Source organism: Pavona decussata, unplaced genomic scaffold (genome assembly GCF_977016875.1).
Source record: "Pavona decussata unplaced genomic scaffold, jaPavDecu1.1 SCAFFOLD_366, whole genome shotgun sequence".
Taxonomy (NCBI): Eukaryota; Metazoa; Cnidaria; class Anthozoa; order Scleractinia; family Agariciidae; genus Pavona; species Pavona decussata.
The window spans coordinates 1,282,354-1,298,230 of NW_028145742.1; the positions used below are offsets into that span (position 1 = coordinate 1,282,354).

Below are 15,877 nucleotides of genomic sequence, written 5' to 3' on the forward strand. Positions count from 1 at the left end.
TATGATTTACACCCTCTTATATTTTGAACTAACAATATTATCCTGAGAATACATACTTTTAAATCAGTAAAAATTCTGCATAGCGGGATACGTTATTATTTTAATATCGAATCAGCTTCTAAGAAAGCGCAAATTTCTACAGCCTTAAATGCTAAAAATTGTTTTCTAGAAATTATAGTTTTGTTTTGGTGAAATCAATTAAAAAGTTATTTCAGTGCGGTCGATCGGTCTTATCTTACATGTAAAGAGAGTTTCAAATGATCTCTTTTTGTTTTAGACATACTTGTATCTAAATCTTAGTGTGAGGAAAAAAAAGGGATGAACTTGCATCAAAATCCTTTCCTTTTCAATTCTTGCTAAATCAATTATGCTATTAACGGTGTTAAGTCAAATGCCTTACATTCACTCCGCAATTAAATGCAAATGTTGAAGTGCCCTTGGCTTTTATTTCGCACTAGACAGGTTTCCTGACATCATTCGTTTGGCGCGTGAAGCAACTTAGCGTAATGATTGATAGCAAACTCTGGATGTTTACAAATCTCTTCTCTGAAAAGAAGGATTTTGAATTTTCTGTTTGTCTGGTATTTGTTATGAAACTTTGCTAAGTAACTTGTACCATTTGAAACGATTCAAGTGTGACGCTGTCAGTTAAACACGTGACGTCAGCGGAGGCTGGGTCGAGTTCTTCAGCCACAAATCGTCTACAAAATGGATGCCTTGAGGCTGTCCCAAGATGTAACATAATGGAGCGACATTTGTGGATTGTTTCTTCGGCTAGATCGAATGTTAAACACAACAGGACACACCTTAAAGCTCCTGTCTTGCTCCCCAGTGAGCTAGATGGCTGAAGCCTCAAGCGGCGACAAATTGCAGGTTTGACAAAGTCGTATTCTGTGCATATTTTTTGGTCTCCCGAGTAGCGGAGTTCATCGTTTCGTTACGACTAAATCGTACCGAGTTTGTTGTAAGTCTTTGCATATGGATTCTCAGCATCTCCTTCGATTTGATGACAGTTGAAACTACGGAAGTAGACTTGAGCGATTTCTTTCTCTAAGGTCAGGTTGTCGTGCTAATGAATCGCTCTGAAATTTCATACGCAACTACGAATTCTGAATAACGGGAATTAATTCATAAGCTTTGCGTTTACAATTACACGATATTGATAGATCGTATGGAGATCGCTAAGTTGCGGGGCATTTTCTTCATCAATGTACCAAGTGAGTTCTATAGTAAATGTTTGATGGTCAACTCGAGTGTTTCTTAATTGAAGGCGGTATAAATCTTCTCTATTTACGTTTGATCATTCCAGACGGTACGCACAACACACGAAGCCCGCTCGGCGTTTCTGGAGAAAGCAAGGTTAGCTGGAGAAGCCTGCTCAAGAGGGGAGTTTGAACAAGCTGTTGAGCTCTATACAGAAGCAATAAACCTAGATCCACAGAATCATGTTCTTTATGGCAACCGATCGGCTGCGTTCATTCGAACACGACAGTACGAGCGAGCGCTCGAGGATGGCAGATACGCTGTGCAGTTGCAACCAGGATGGTCAAAGGTATGGCGAAAACACTAATGAAATACGAATCATCGATATACATCGACAGTGTTTTAAAGAAACTACGATAAGATCGAGAATCGAGCTGCAAAGACGCACAGTACGTGTCGTGGTTCGGTCAGTTTTTGTGTCAAATGCGATTGGCATAGTTCAAATGTTTGTTAGTTTTTACGAGTGATCTGCCTTATTTTCGTGCTTTGTATAGTCCTGAACAAACAATGCGAAATGTTAATGAATTTGCGCCTTTTAGCCAACAGCTAAACTAAATACACTCTGAAATGAAATCGCTTTAGCAGATGCTTTCAAGATGGCTTGTTTTCTCCTTAGAGATGAGTCTGTGTTTATAGTTTTCTCAAGTTTTTCCGCTCGACAGAGATCGTACTTTATTTAAGACTGTGAAGTGTTGATAGTCTTGCATTTTGTAATATTTTGCGGTATTTTGTTAATAGCATGCCCGTTCGTGTTTTGTTACGGTATTTGAGCTGTATATCAACCTATTTTTCAAGTGTTAAAGCATCATTCTTTCAGCGGTCTTTTTGTAATAATCTTTGGGAAGATGTAAACAGAAAAAAACTAGCACGCGACAATAACAGTTTTTGAACGTTGGTTCTTCTAGTCAAGCAATTAATCGGTGCTTCAGAATTCAATCGTGCCAAATTAACCAACAAAACTTGTACAAAATTTCCAAACCTCCCCCAATCCTAGCAAGATTTACGCTCCTGGTTTGCGTAATATTTGATCTCGTTCAGTAATATAATTCGGCAAACATCCATTTCCGTTGTTTCCTGTGCAACATTAGCAAATGTTTATACTCGCCATTAATCGGCCCCCATGTGGTATTTAATCGTTGCAAAAGATGGAATGTTTCTGCTACTTTACACAGAAATGACCTTCTGTTCTCTAAGACTTATGCAATTTCTATGATTACAAGACTTGTGTCAAATTCGTTACGTTGTAATTTAACCTTGCTATTTTACACTCTAATGGTATGCGTAAACACAAGGCCTTGTTGAGAATATTTAATTTTTGTTGTAGTTAGTAGCCGTCTTCTATTCCATGAAGACTATGATATTAGACTCTTTTAGCCAGAGGCGCTTAAAAAAATACTGTAACCATGAGTAATTTTTAAAATAATTTGTTAATTTCTTAATTGCTGAAATGGACAACTGTGTTAATTTCAGCCATTGCTTATTTGCGCGTGTTCCTCAAGAATAACAAAATAAATAGAATTAAATAACACAGGTTTTTTTTCCCATAACTCAAGTGAGTGGATCTTTTAACTGCCTTGGCTAACAAAATATTTTTTGCATACAAAAATAATATTGTCGACATCTTTTCTGGAGCTGCAATTAGCTGATATTGCCCTGGTTCCAAATTCTTGCATATTCATATTATTCAGTTAAGTGATGTGAGTGCTGGGCTCGGATCTCTTAGATGTTATTCATATATTTTCTGTCTGAGAGGATCCAAAAGGACATTTCAAACCAGAACAGCTTGTTGAGAGAACCACTTGTCAGATGATTTATAAACATACCACTGAGACACTTGTAATACAGGTCTTCCATATCTTTCATCAGAGAATTTTTGTCTTGAAACATAATTTATTTGACAGATATGCGACTAATGTGGACAACAGAACGGTTTGCATTATTTTGTGTAATTCATATTCGTCAGTGCTACAATTGTAGGTCTTGTTGTTTTGACCATTGAGCTATAGGCCACGATATTGACTGGTTTTTCAATATAGTCTTATCGCATCTTACACAGTCAACACTTCATCTATTTTCGGCCTGTGCTTTGATTGTATCAATTCAACTTGGGCTGCCCACCGGAAAGGTTACGTATCCCTAGAACACTTCAAAATTGGTCAAGAGAAAAACATGTTTTCTTCTCTGAACAATAACGAAAATGCTATCTTGCTATCTTTCAAGTAATTATATCGCACTGTACACCAATTTATAGCATAGGGTAAAATTATCTTTTCTGATACCTCATATGATCTTGATTAACATCCCATTTATAGATAAATATGAAACTGTGTTCTTTCCTTTCATGTAATGGGTTCTTGAATGTTCCAGACCCAGCCACTTTCTGCATATTTCAGTATGCAGTTATTCAAAGGTTATCAGCAATGACTTGTGAATTATAAACATAAATTATCCCTAAATTAAAGTTATAAGAAAAGTAGCAGTGAACCTGACTAAAATTGGTAACTGTGCAAGCCACGAGAGGGCATGTGCTAATGTTGTATATTGGTTTACCTGTCTCTTTTTAATTGGATTTAAGTATGCCACCCGTTTACACAGTTTTCACAGAAGGAACTGCAAATTCGCTAAAAATGACATTTTGCATATCTCTGTTATACACTATCACATATGAGTGCGTGATAACATTATTTTGAAACATGTAACAAAACTACAGCTTTCCTTACATCTTTACTTACACGTGTAACTGATCACCGTCCAAATATGTAAGCAATTTGGTCAACAATCTGGTTTGAAAACCTAGCCAGCCTAGGTGACTACTTTAGTTAAGATAGTTGTCAGAGTTCTGGCACCAGGTATCTTTCATTAAAACCACAGACTCTATATAAATCTCTTCGACTAATTCTTTTAATTATTAACACAGGAAAACCTCTTGTAAACAACTAGCCAAAGTGCCGAGGAAAACAATTGCCATGACAGATGCTCATTGTTACTGTTCTCAAATATAGTGCTTGTGGTTTGACTGAAAAAGAAAAATATGAAATAAAGTGTTGTAGAGAAGACAGTGGTCTCTTGAGACAAACGGTCACTTATAAAAAGTGGTTGCTTAGGGACGTTCGTCTGTGCACAGTTCACTGTGACATTCTTCTTGAAACCTATGTGTGCAGCCTAGTGCACACAGCATAAATGCCTTCCACAATCTACCCTCATCCCCAAACCAAACAATATACTGATACAAACCCACCCCCATACAGGTTTGACCTCGCCTCTTGACATCAAATACAAATGCAAATACAACTCCAATGAGCAAGTCCCCAAGATGGCTTTTCGGTGTCAATTACAAAAATGATTTGGCGTCATACATCCCAGCCATTGACTCATTGTTGATGATTGGAAACAGTCAATGGATTAGTATCAGCCAATTAATGGCAAATTTGTGGTCAAATAAAATGTCTGTAATAATTCTTACTTCCTGTAATAGTAATTATTACAAGTGCAAGGGATAATTATTGCATTATCCCTTGTCACTTGCCACTGGTATCTGTGCGCATGACAGCATGTGCTGACATTAATACCTTTTAGTGCAGTCAATAGCTCTTTGCAAGAAAATAGTCAAAGATAGCATTTCTCTTCCTGGTGTTTTAGAGCCTAATAATAATAATAATAATAATAATAATAATAACAACAACAACAACAACAACAACAACAACAACAACAACAACAATAATAATAATAATAATAATAATAATAATAATAATTTATTACTTCTAGAGCTCTATTTACAAACACAGATCAATAGAGCCTCTCAGTGGATATCTGTTTGGAAGGCCTTAATTGCCTCAAAAATTTGGATTTAGTCATAAAGAACATCTGCGGTTTTCTTTGGTGAAATGTCAGGTCAAAATTTTGTATCATTGGAAAACTAATACCTTTCCTTTTCTGAGTGATAAAAATGTTGTTAAAATGTGAAAAAAAAAAAAAAAAAACGGGCAGCTACAATTAGCATGTTCTTAAGCCAACAACAGTTAGTAAATGCGGGGAACCTTAAACTTACTGCAACTTCAATTTTCCACTTATGCATTCGAACAGATCAATCTGTATTAGCTTATACAAATATACCTTTAAAAGGGCAGAAAACTGCTTAAATGTTCCTGCTGGGTACTCCTGAGCCTTTTCATGACCTCAGCAAACTTTCTGCTCTTTTTCTATTGTATTTGCTACATGTCACTGTTTCTCTTGTCAGTATAAACTTTGGTCCTTTTTGTAAAAAAAGGTTTTGAATAAGATGGTAGATACAAAGTCATTTTTACACAAAACATTGAACTGAATAAATCTAGTGTTGATTGCATTTTACTAATCTTGCTAGTCGCTCTAAAAAATGTTAAGGAAGTTCTGATATTTCAGTATGCTGATGATCTAGAATCATCTGATTTCCTGGCTTGTAACTCAAACAGCCTTTCAAGGGGTTGGTTGGAAGACTTTTGTCAGATACAGGTGGTACAAACAAATTTCAGTTACTGTAATAGTTTGATGAGATCATGATTAAATAATGAACAAATATGACATAATGTCTCCATAATTAACAGCTTTTGCACAGTTGCTTATTGTGAGCCAGAATCAAAACAAAAAGCTATTTGACTTTATGATTGAGCGGTTTTAAATTATTGGGACAAGAACGTTGACTTTCTTTTATGTTCAAGCAATGTAGACTGAGTCTTGTCTTGCCATTTCATGTGGGAGTGTTTTTGTTGTCAGATTTTATCTAGACGAAATGTGTGACCCAAGTTTCGTTTCTGTTTCACATGTTAGCAAATTCTGTTTTCTTTAACAAAATTTACAGTATGTAAAGAGGGCATCCAAGATGTTTGCTCAAGTTTTGAAAGTGCGTCACTCGTGTACAATAAAAACTTTTCAAATTAGCCAGTTATCAATTTATTCCGAAGTTCAGGCAAAGTTACTTGCTGTCTGAGCAAACAGGTTTTTGCTGATAATAAAAACAATTCTTGTGCCCAATTTCTCATCGGAATGACAGGTTTGCTTTGAAATGCATTACTGATAACATTGGACAATAAGTGAAGAAAGTCTGAAAATTTCTGTCATTTTTGTAATTGCTTCATAATCTGGTGGGCTTTTCCCAAGGGGCAAACTAGGCTTTCAAATGATCCGAGACATTTGGTACCCCTCAAGCTGAGAAACTGTGCTTGAATAGTTTCCTGTGCTTTAGTATATGTGATGGCTTTGAATAATTTATGGATTGCCAAAAGTAAGAAGGTAAGCCAATTGATATACTCCAGTGAAGTCATTCACATCTGATTTTAATTATATGTTTCAGCGTTTTCTCAGCACTTTCTTAATGCCTTGGCAACTTGTTTTGCCTAGATCTTGGCACAGCAAAAATCAACTTAGTTGTGACTACATGAAAAATCTCATCCTATTTCGTTGGGATCCTTGCTAACCAAGCAAAGATTTTTTTTTTTTCATGTAATTGGGCATGCCAGCCTAGCTGGTTTGCTAGTAGCAGCACCTCGCTGTGACTAGGTTTTCTTTGAGAGCAATGTGTCCCATCAGCAAGCTGATTTTTCTCTACTATTGCTCTTCTGTTAGTTAAATTACCAGGCTGTCAGCTCCTTTAAAGTCTATTCTATACCTCAGGATAGAGCATTTGGTTGATATCCTAAAGTGACTGACTTCTACGTTTGTTTTTACTTTTGAGTTTTATCCGAAGACGTTAATTTTATGTACAAAGCAGGGTTTGTTCTATCTCATTAATTTGGATGTCTGATAAAAGAATTATCAACCACAGAGACTCCACATTTTGCCTGTTATGCCCTCAACTACATGCAAAATTTAATGTAAGTCTAATTCACTCCTAAGTTAATGTCACCTAATTTGCCTAGTCTGTGTGTGATCTGCCCTTGCTTTCAAAGTAAATTGTAAACTTTGACTTTCTTTTATCCCAGCGCCTTCCTCCATTTGTTGAAAAAGGGAAGTGCCGATAGTACGTGTTACAGTAAAATAAATAAGGTTAGAAGCCATGCATACCCCACTAGGCGCACATGTGTGCCTCTTTCACTTTCGACTGTTCAATAATCCGTCCCAGTGGAGAAAAAAAATGGTTATATTGTCAGTTCAGTGTCATTTACATGTCTACAAGTTTCGGCCTTGCAATCCGATTGTGTCATTGTGAAGGCAGTTTACATTATCAGTCATTAGAGCTGAACATTCTTGCATAACTGACAAATTTTGCCCACTAAAAGGTTGTCGGTGTTGGTCAATTACTAAAACGTTTTTTTTCAAAGTTCGAAAGGTCGTGTTTTGAATCCAAACTTTTACCAAGCTTTATTTCCTGTTGGTGTCCGTGAATGGATGTCGGTCAAGATATTACTCAGTGAGCACGTACGCAGTGAAAAACACCTTTTTCGCCTTACACGTAGTTTCTTTGACCCGTAGTTCTTTTCACCAAATCACTATCCTATCCCATCCTTGTCAGTCTTTGCTGTTGATTCATATCTTTTGCAGAGGGTCTTCCAAGCTCAAGCTAACAACCCACCTGTTTTGCACATTTACACCAGGTCTATTTTTTCCCGCTTTGCCATTTTTAGTTTTGCTTTTCTTAGTTCTGGCCTGTGGTTTCTGAAAATATTTCCACTGCCATCGATAGTATAACCGTCCGGTATATAAAAAATCCAGTTGACATTTTCACCTCCAGATATTTGTGTCGTTTGCGGTTGTAGATTGTCTTTTAACTCTAAAATACGATTGATGAACACCAAACGAGTATACACAAATGATAGCTATTGTTACACGAGAGCTGTGCAATGTAAACATTGTTATCAGACTTTTAGGCCGCACGCCAGCGGGTTAATTTTGAATATTGAGTTGTAATTACTTTAAAAGTGGGTTATCCACTTTCGGTCGATTCTTCATTTACGTAATTAGTATAAGCTTCTTTCAAAGTTTGATTCTGCAACAAAACAACAGTTTTAAAAGAGCACTTCAAAATGTCTCGTTTGTATGAAGACAATGTTGCCATGATTATAGTCCAGGACTGAGTTGCTCGAAGCATGGTTAGCGCTAACCATGCTTCGAGCAACTGGGCCCAGTTGAACAGGTACAAGGCCATTTGAATTAATTGAAGTGCTTTAGGCAGGGAGATAAGTAAGTCACGATTTTGATTACAGAGCACAAGATTTTCAACAATGAAAAAAACTCCAAGCCTTAGTGTAAAGCTGCGTTCATTGTTATGTGTCCTACCTTTTCCAAAACCGTTGTTGTATTCAAATTCACTCTGACTAATCAGTTGTATCTTGTAGAAATTATCAACCAAAAGTCTTAACTTGTCTCAACTTTCAGCGCAAAGCACTGCTAGTTTAAGCGGCATGATAGAAAGCGAATTACAGGTGGAATCTTTGGGGCTAAAACCTTTGCCCACAAGTCAATGCCCTCGGGTTGCTTGTTAAGCCTGAAATGAGTGTGATAAGTCGATGCAGTTGCGCAAAATACTATTGAATTGCAGCTTTAAATAGATGCTGTATAACCGTATTTGTTACCTCGTTAGTTGCATAGTTTCGCCATCTTGTAGCAATAGTGTTTGACCGTAAACATTGGTGGTTTAAAAGGCGAAAGAAGCTGATATCCTTGGCGTAATGGAGCGGTTTCAATTGTTTTAAAAACCAATGTAATTTCTCTCTAAAAAATGATAGCAAACGTAACAACAAAATGAACCATGCAATACGTGTGGATGGCGGGAAAACACGTGCGAACAAGCCACTGTTCACTTTGGTGCGATCTTCTGATTGGTGGAGAATTTTTTTTTTTTAACCTATCACAGACCGTGTACTGAAGCAAAGGTAAAATGAGCGCGAAATTTCTGTGGACGCTCGCCGGACATTTCAAAATTGTATTGCTCCAATGAAAAACAAGTATTCTCTTTCGATAACCATGATTTTTTTCTGCTATGCTATGTATTGCGGGAATTGAAATCTCGGGAACCTTTCTTCAGGATTATTTCACTATCGACTTTCCTTGTATAAACCATTTTTTTCCTTCATCAAATTATCTGAAATATGCCAGACAGAAAATTCTAGAAAAGTACTTCTGAAATCGCGTGATAATCCACTTCAATTCTGCCATGCGTGCTGAGGGAATTGTGTTTAGCAAGCTAGGAAAACAGTTATTTGAGAATTAGCTGATATTTGTGGCTTCTTAGTGAAATTCATTGTGTTTCTTTACACACGAGTAGCGTGGTTCATGTTAGAAAATTCTGTCGTACGTAATAAGCCCGAGCGACTTGTGATTGGCCAGAAACTATTATTACCAATTCGTCGAGTTTATCGATAATTTTCAGCGGGTAATGATAAGGGATAACTAGGAAAATGATGGATGTCTAAGTAATATTACATGTTATATTACCTTGTGAAGTTCTGAATCTCGATTCCTGATTCGCGAACTTTTTCGGACGTGTCATAAGGTCAAACTTCCCACGTGGTCTAGAGGCTGATTCTCAAACCCTAAGCGTGATTTGAGGTCGCTTGTGTATGTGGCTGTATTTCCGCCAGTTTTGTTTTGCCGGGGATTTGAGAGGTTAATGAGTTCATATATTTGATCTTTCCAATATTGTGCCCGTGCAAGTCGATAGCAAAAACGAACCGATTTAGTTTTATTGTTGTTTTAGCCGCTGGGGTAACGTCATAACACGGCTTGGATTTGAGTCGCTTTCTGTTCGTAAAATATAATAGAACTTTAATGGGGCGCGACCTTTCCTTACAAACGGAATGACAGCTGAAGCTTAAACAAGGCCGTTATAGAAACGTGTATTTCGAGGGAATATTATTAAAACATAAGAGCTCCTTCAGTTATCTGGAGGTTAATATACAGCGGGAATTCTTTGCAATGTTTTGTTGTATGAGTCGTGAGAATTTGTTCGGTGAAAGTGTTGCGTGAATTCGTACCAACAGGAAGAGTCAAGTTAGTTATTTTAGTACCTTGTCTTTCGCCACGTTTTGTTGCATTTGCGTAGAACAGAATCTCATCTCAAAGATGCCGGTTTCCTCTGTTGAGTTACGCTATCAGTAAATTTAAAATGAAAGAAGAATTTATTACAAGTCGTCCAAATTTATAATTGTGGTTCTGCTTGCGATTTTAACAGCTGCCCGTAAAATCTTCAAGAAAACAATAAAACAAGTCTTAAAGTGTCCGTCATCGTGTTAAAAATAATCAAACTTTCCCGCAGTGTGATAAAATCAATCAGTATGGAGGCGGGAGTTCACAAAAATAATCTTCGTTCCATTGTTATCGACTGTTTATCTTCTTTCTTTTTCTTGTAGCTGTGAATTTTCTTTTAACCATATATTTTTGCTTGAGTTCCGTTTTATTGTATTACCAGTGGCCGGAACAATGTTTACTTTAGTTTCTTTCAAGAATGGGCGTTCACAATGAAGTTTCTTTGTCCTTAAAAGACAATTTTCACTTAACACTTCATTGGTGGATTCGCGGGCTTTGTTGACAACTTTGTGGTTTGCCATGAAGCTCAAACGAAAATATAAAATCATTAAAATATACGCTTTCTCTTTCAGACTTATTTTGCGATGTTATAAAAAGATTACTACTCCGTCCCGTTTCAATAAGTTTATCCAGTGTTAACGATTTATCAAGAAATTAATATCAAATAGCAGTTATTTGTTCAAGTTGTTTGCCTACATAGCGACTGACCTATGGCACTGCATTTTGAAAGCGACTCCTGGCAGATTTCGTTGAATAAACTAAACAATATTCAAATGAACTATCGCTCCATCTCGTCGAAGTTACTTCGATAGTGAAGCTCTTTATAGCCACTTGAACGGTCTAAACAATCCGCTTGTGTGCGGTGCAAAGTACATTTGCTTTTTTACAGCGACAATTTCTGAGTACGGATACAGCGACGGTAGAGATTAGAAAATGCGCGCTTCAAGTTGACAGGTTATGGCGCTGTTGCGGAGTTATTCGATGCAGTGGTAAAAGGATGTATCAGCGGATACTATCAAAGTGCAATGTAATAGAGGACTTACAAGGACTGCAGCGCATTTCAAGAGGAGTTTCCTTGTGATTATCTAAACATCTTGGTGAATTAACAATTTACGTGTCCTCTCTCATCGTCCGCGAGACTTTGAGGATTAACTACTGTAAATTACATCGAATCATCGAAGTTATACTTACAATCTTGGGCATATCAAGGTTATTTTGTCGAAATATTAATCTCGAAAGGGGAAAACCGCAAGATAAAGTAACCTTGCTTGGCGACGAATGGCCCGTTAGCCATATTGATTCCCAAGCGAGCCATGAGGGAACACATGTAGTCACTGCATTCACGACCTGTCATTTCCTCGCATTTTCAACATGGATTTAGCATGAAACGCCATGCTTTTGTCAAGAAGAGCCATATTCCTTCGCCAAAGATCGATAAAGGATATGTTTTCGGCGTTAACAGTTGGGTAAGTTCGAACAAAAGAACTTAAAATGTAATGTTTGACATTTCTTCTTGGTAAACCACCGTAACAAACACAAGTACATGCAACTAGGTCGGGCTTAATGACAAATCCGTGTAAACAGCCATCACAAAACCAGCAACAATTTAAGTTTGTTGCCAACGATATTATTTTAATCGTTTACTCGTATTTGGTTGTGTTCTAACCGTTTCCTTAGGCCCTAAGTTCTCTAGGATTCATTGTTATTCAATTAAACACCGTTTTCAGATGCTAAATTATTTTAATTATTTTTAGGTTTACACACCACAAGCTTTATCAAAAGTGTTAAAAGGTCTCCCGATGGTTTAAATAGAGAAGACATGTGTGCACTGCAAGAGATAAAAATCTATATTTGGAAACCGTTAGATGTTGCAAACGAAATACAATATTAATTAAGATTTCAACGCTCGCGTAACTCTAACCCACGATAGCCATTTCTGAGGTGAAAGATCTCGCTGCATGTATTTATTTTGCCAGCATTTGATAGTTCGAGAAAGAAAACATTTCTAAAAGGCTTTAGATTTGTTACAAAGCGGGCGTCGTGCCTTTCGAAGGAAAGCAATTAAAAAGCCGTGCTATATTGTAGCAGAAAATTTTTTATAACTTTTTAATATCTACGTGTTATGGTAATTGTGATCTCGTTAGAGATGTCGTTATTGTCTGCGTAATGTCGGTATATAAAGAGCTTACTATAAGTTAGGTTTATTAACACTGTTTGTTTCAAGTAGTCCGTACATGCGGGCAACAAATTCAATGTCATGCCTTCATAATACGGGTTGTTAGATGTCTGGAACCCAAGTGAGGGAAATATGTGTAAATATTTCAGACATGATAAATTGGAAAGGTCACGTCAATTTAGTTTGGGCGGACTGGTTCAAATCCAATGAAAACGAAACCTCAGACGCAGAACGAGAGCAGGTCGCGTGATAATTGCAAAGCCGTACGAAGGGGATCCCAGAAAGGTGAAACGTTTGACTAAGGACCTGTTTATATGGAGGAGGGCCAGCTCGCGTCAACGTGATCTTGGGTCATGCCTAGTTTTGTTCGTGAAGTTTCGTTGCGTTTATGTGGATGGACCTGCCAGCAAGCGGGCTAAAAAGTCTCAAAAACGAACTAGCCCACTTGTAGGGCTGAAAATTTTCCTCGTGCGCATGCGAAGAATTGCGATGAACATTGCCATAGGTTCCAAAATTAGTTAGCATGCCCTAAATGTAACAAAACTAACGAAAAAGTAAATAAACCGCTAGAGGTTGACATATTGACTACTGTGTGTAAATTTGTGGTGTAAAATGCTAAAAAAAGCAGCTATATTTTGTATCTGCAATGAGAATCCATCGGTGAATTACTGCAAAACTGGAATTTGTAATTAAAGAAAATAGCCAAAAGTCATAAAAAATAATTGTGATGACCGTCTCCTTTAGTGAGATGGGTTCTGTCTGTGTCAAACGATAGCTTCCAGTTTGATAATTTCATGTCCTTTGTTTTTTTCCGGCTTTACGTTTGATGCAACATCGATTGACAACAATAGTGCGCGCATTTTACCATGCCAGTGAAATTAGCCTTCACCTGTATTAGGCTTCCTGATTTTTTATATTCTGGGAGACAGCTTACTTATGATAACAGTTGAACTACCAAAAGATCAGTAGTTGTGTTGTTCACGTGCGTTATTTTTAACCTTAAATATTGTTTATTAAATCTTGCGGTTCTTAGCAACCGGTAATATTACAAAGCGTGCCCTGAGACGTGAAGAAATTTGGCGCCACTTTTCATTTTCTGGTCAATATAGTAGTTTCATTTTAACAAACAGGAAAAAATGGGACGCTACTAGAATACATAATGAAGAAGTGATAGCTACTACGACAATATTGCTTGTTTTGGTTAAGCGCTCAGCTGACCCAGGTCCTTATTACATGATCTGTTGCATGTATGCAGCCTGCACGGCTTAGCTTGTATGTCAGTTGCTGTCTTTGTCGATGGTGTTTAAATGGTGATCATTGACAAGGGTTTTCATAACTGCTTCGTTTTACATCGCTGTTTTTGTTGACGGTATTCAAACAGAAGCACTATTACAGTTATGAAAAAGAATTCTTTGATCGAGTCACTGAAGGTAAGAAATCGAGCGCCAAATTGTTTAAGGCTGTACTTTTGTCGAAACCGTTTACACGTCATGTAGCAAGTTTTCTGTGCGATTCCAAACAAATCTTGTCTGGAAAATTAGGGTTTCTTCACAATCAAAGCTTTGTAATGACTTCTCTGAGAATGAGACAAGTACTTAACTTAGGTACAACTTAATTGTCTCATTGTACGCAGCGTATTTTGATGGCATTTTGTTTTGTCTGAAATGTACTGATATAAATAGTCGAGATAGTGACTCTTTGACCGGATTCTGATCTGTGCCTTGCAGTTTTGCTTGTAGCGTGCGTACGTTCTGTAATGTTTTGATATTTGATATATGATGTTTGTGTAAAAGCCATTCCGGAATCCTCTTATTATGCTTGCTTCCTCAGGAGTAAAAACAAAATGAGATTTGAGCACCTCTTCCTGTATTTTGCGCAACAAACTTTTGATACGATCCAGAAATATCAGTATCAATTGGTATTTCATTCTTTTACTACGCTCTGTTTACCTTCTTAAGAAATCTTGGAGTCTGTGCAGGATTTTAATATCCACGCCAGCAATTTATAGTTAGGAACACATCTCTTCTACTTAGCTTATTAGTATGGCGGTGAGTGCTAAGAGTGAATGAGGTTTCCAATTCCTCCAAATATATCCCCTAACAGGAAATACTAACCAAATACGATCTGAAAAAAGGTTTACCTACTCGACGAAATCAGCGAGAGCTTTCGTGATGCCAGAGTGTTAAGTCAAAACAATTTCAATTTAATTAATGTTTGCCGTTATCTTGTGTCAGTTTGGGTGGCCGGCACTCTAAAAAGGAATGCAATGTTATCTTTTTTATTGGTCGAAATACTACTGTGTTGTTTTATGCGGCTCGGTTTTCGTAATGTGATATTAATCTGCGCTTATTTCGCGGCCAGCTCATTTAGTTATCAATAACATACCACTCGTATCTTACGTACGTTCATTGATGATGAGTACGTTTCATTCACTAAACTTGGAGTGGAATTGGAATTGACAGTTACAAACACCATAGTTAACAGTCTTAATTTGGAATGCCTCTCAAGGTTTGTTTAGAAGTCTAATTCAGTTTGTCTCTAGTGAGAACCAATTATCATTTTTGTACGGTTATTATAATGTATAACTATGTTGTTTTGTTGTACAATTCTACAACGGAAATACTGAACGTTTTTCGTACATTGCTTCAGTTATTTCTCAATTTGCTCAAACATTTTATCGTAATTGTACCTCGGAGTGTTGTAAACAGTGAACCAACGAGAAAGTTCAGTAGAACATAACGGTATAAATGTGACTGTCTTTTACCAGAAAGCAAAACGTTTTCTTGCAAATTCGTCTAACGTTATGTTGTCGTTTCCAGGCCTACTATCGGCAAGGAGTGGCCCTACAGTGCCTGGGGCGACATGCTGATGCCCTCGGAGCTTTTGCTTCTGCGCTTGCGCAGGATGATAAGAGCCCTCAACTGCTGACCTCTCTGACTGAGGCCGCCTTGAAGTCCCCGCTGAGAGGTAAATATATCTTGAAACTTGTCTGGCGTTTGTACGATTTACTGTTCTTATCGCTGTGTATATAATCTTTATTTGGTTTCCTTTTCGACTTCCGTTGTTGGCGACGCAAAGCGTACCAGAGGCTAAAAGCCAAACAGTTCTAGAGAATTCAAAACATTTCGTCAAAGGAAATGTTTTTCATTTTGCATAATAAGATGAGTAAGGCCCTGCTTAGCGACATTTTACAAAATGTTCCAGCGGTAAATCAGGCGTAAATGTGAAAGTTTACTTGCAGTTTCGTGCGCGCGAAGGTGTAAGCAATTTACACCTAGTCATCAATTACGGGTGTTACGTTACACTACGACGGCAACGCCTACGGACACCTACGGATCTAATATGTGATTAATCCAACCCGTTCAACTTGTACAATGTGGCCGAAGTATCCAGAAACATAAGTAAAAGCAACGGCGTTCAAGGCCAGAAAGAGAAAGAAAA

General features: G+C 37.4%; 1 protein-coding gene across 4 annotated transcripts in view; it reads left to right on the plus strand.

The window, feature by feature from the left end:
* Positions 1–607: 607 nt before the first annotated feature.
* The window catches only part of LOC146452632 (uncharacterized), a 28,934-nt gene continuing 13,664 nt past the window's right edge, over positions 608–15,877 (plus strand). Inside the window, exons 1-3 of one of the 4 annotated variants that reach the window (XM_085097686.1) lie at positions 608–873; positions 1,310–1,552; positions 15,256–15,403. In XM_085097686.1, the coding sequence (XP_084953812.1) occupies positions 841–873; positions 1,310–1,552; positions 15,256–15,403 (424 nt within the window). In that variant the 5' untranslated portion in view covers positions 608–840. Of the gene's footprint in view, positions 874–1,125; positions 1,218–1,309; positions 1,553–11,081; positions 11,727–13,686; positions 13,867–15,255; positions 15,404–15,877 lie in introns of those variants that run through there. The other 3 variants (XM_085097688.1, XM_085097689.1, XM_085097690.1) reach the window with 3 other exon arrangements.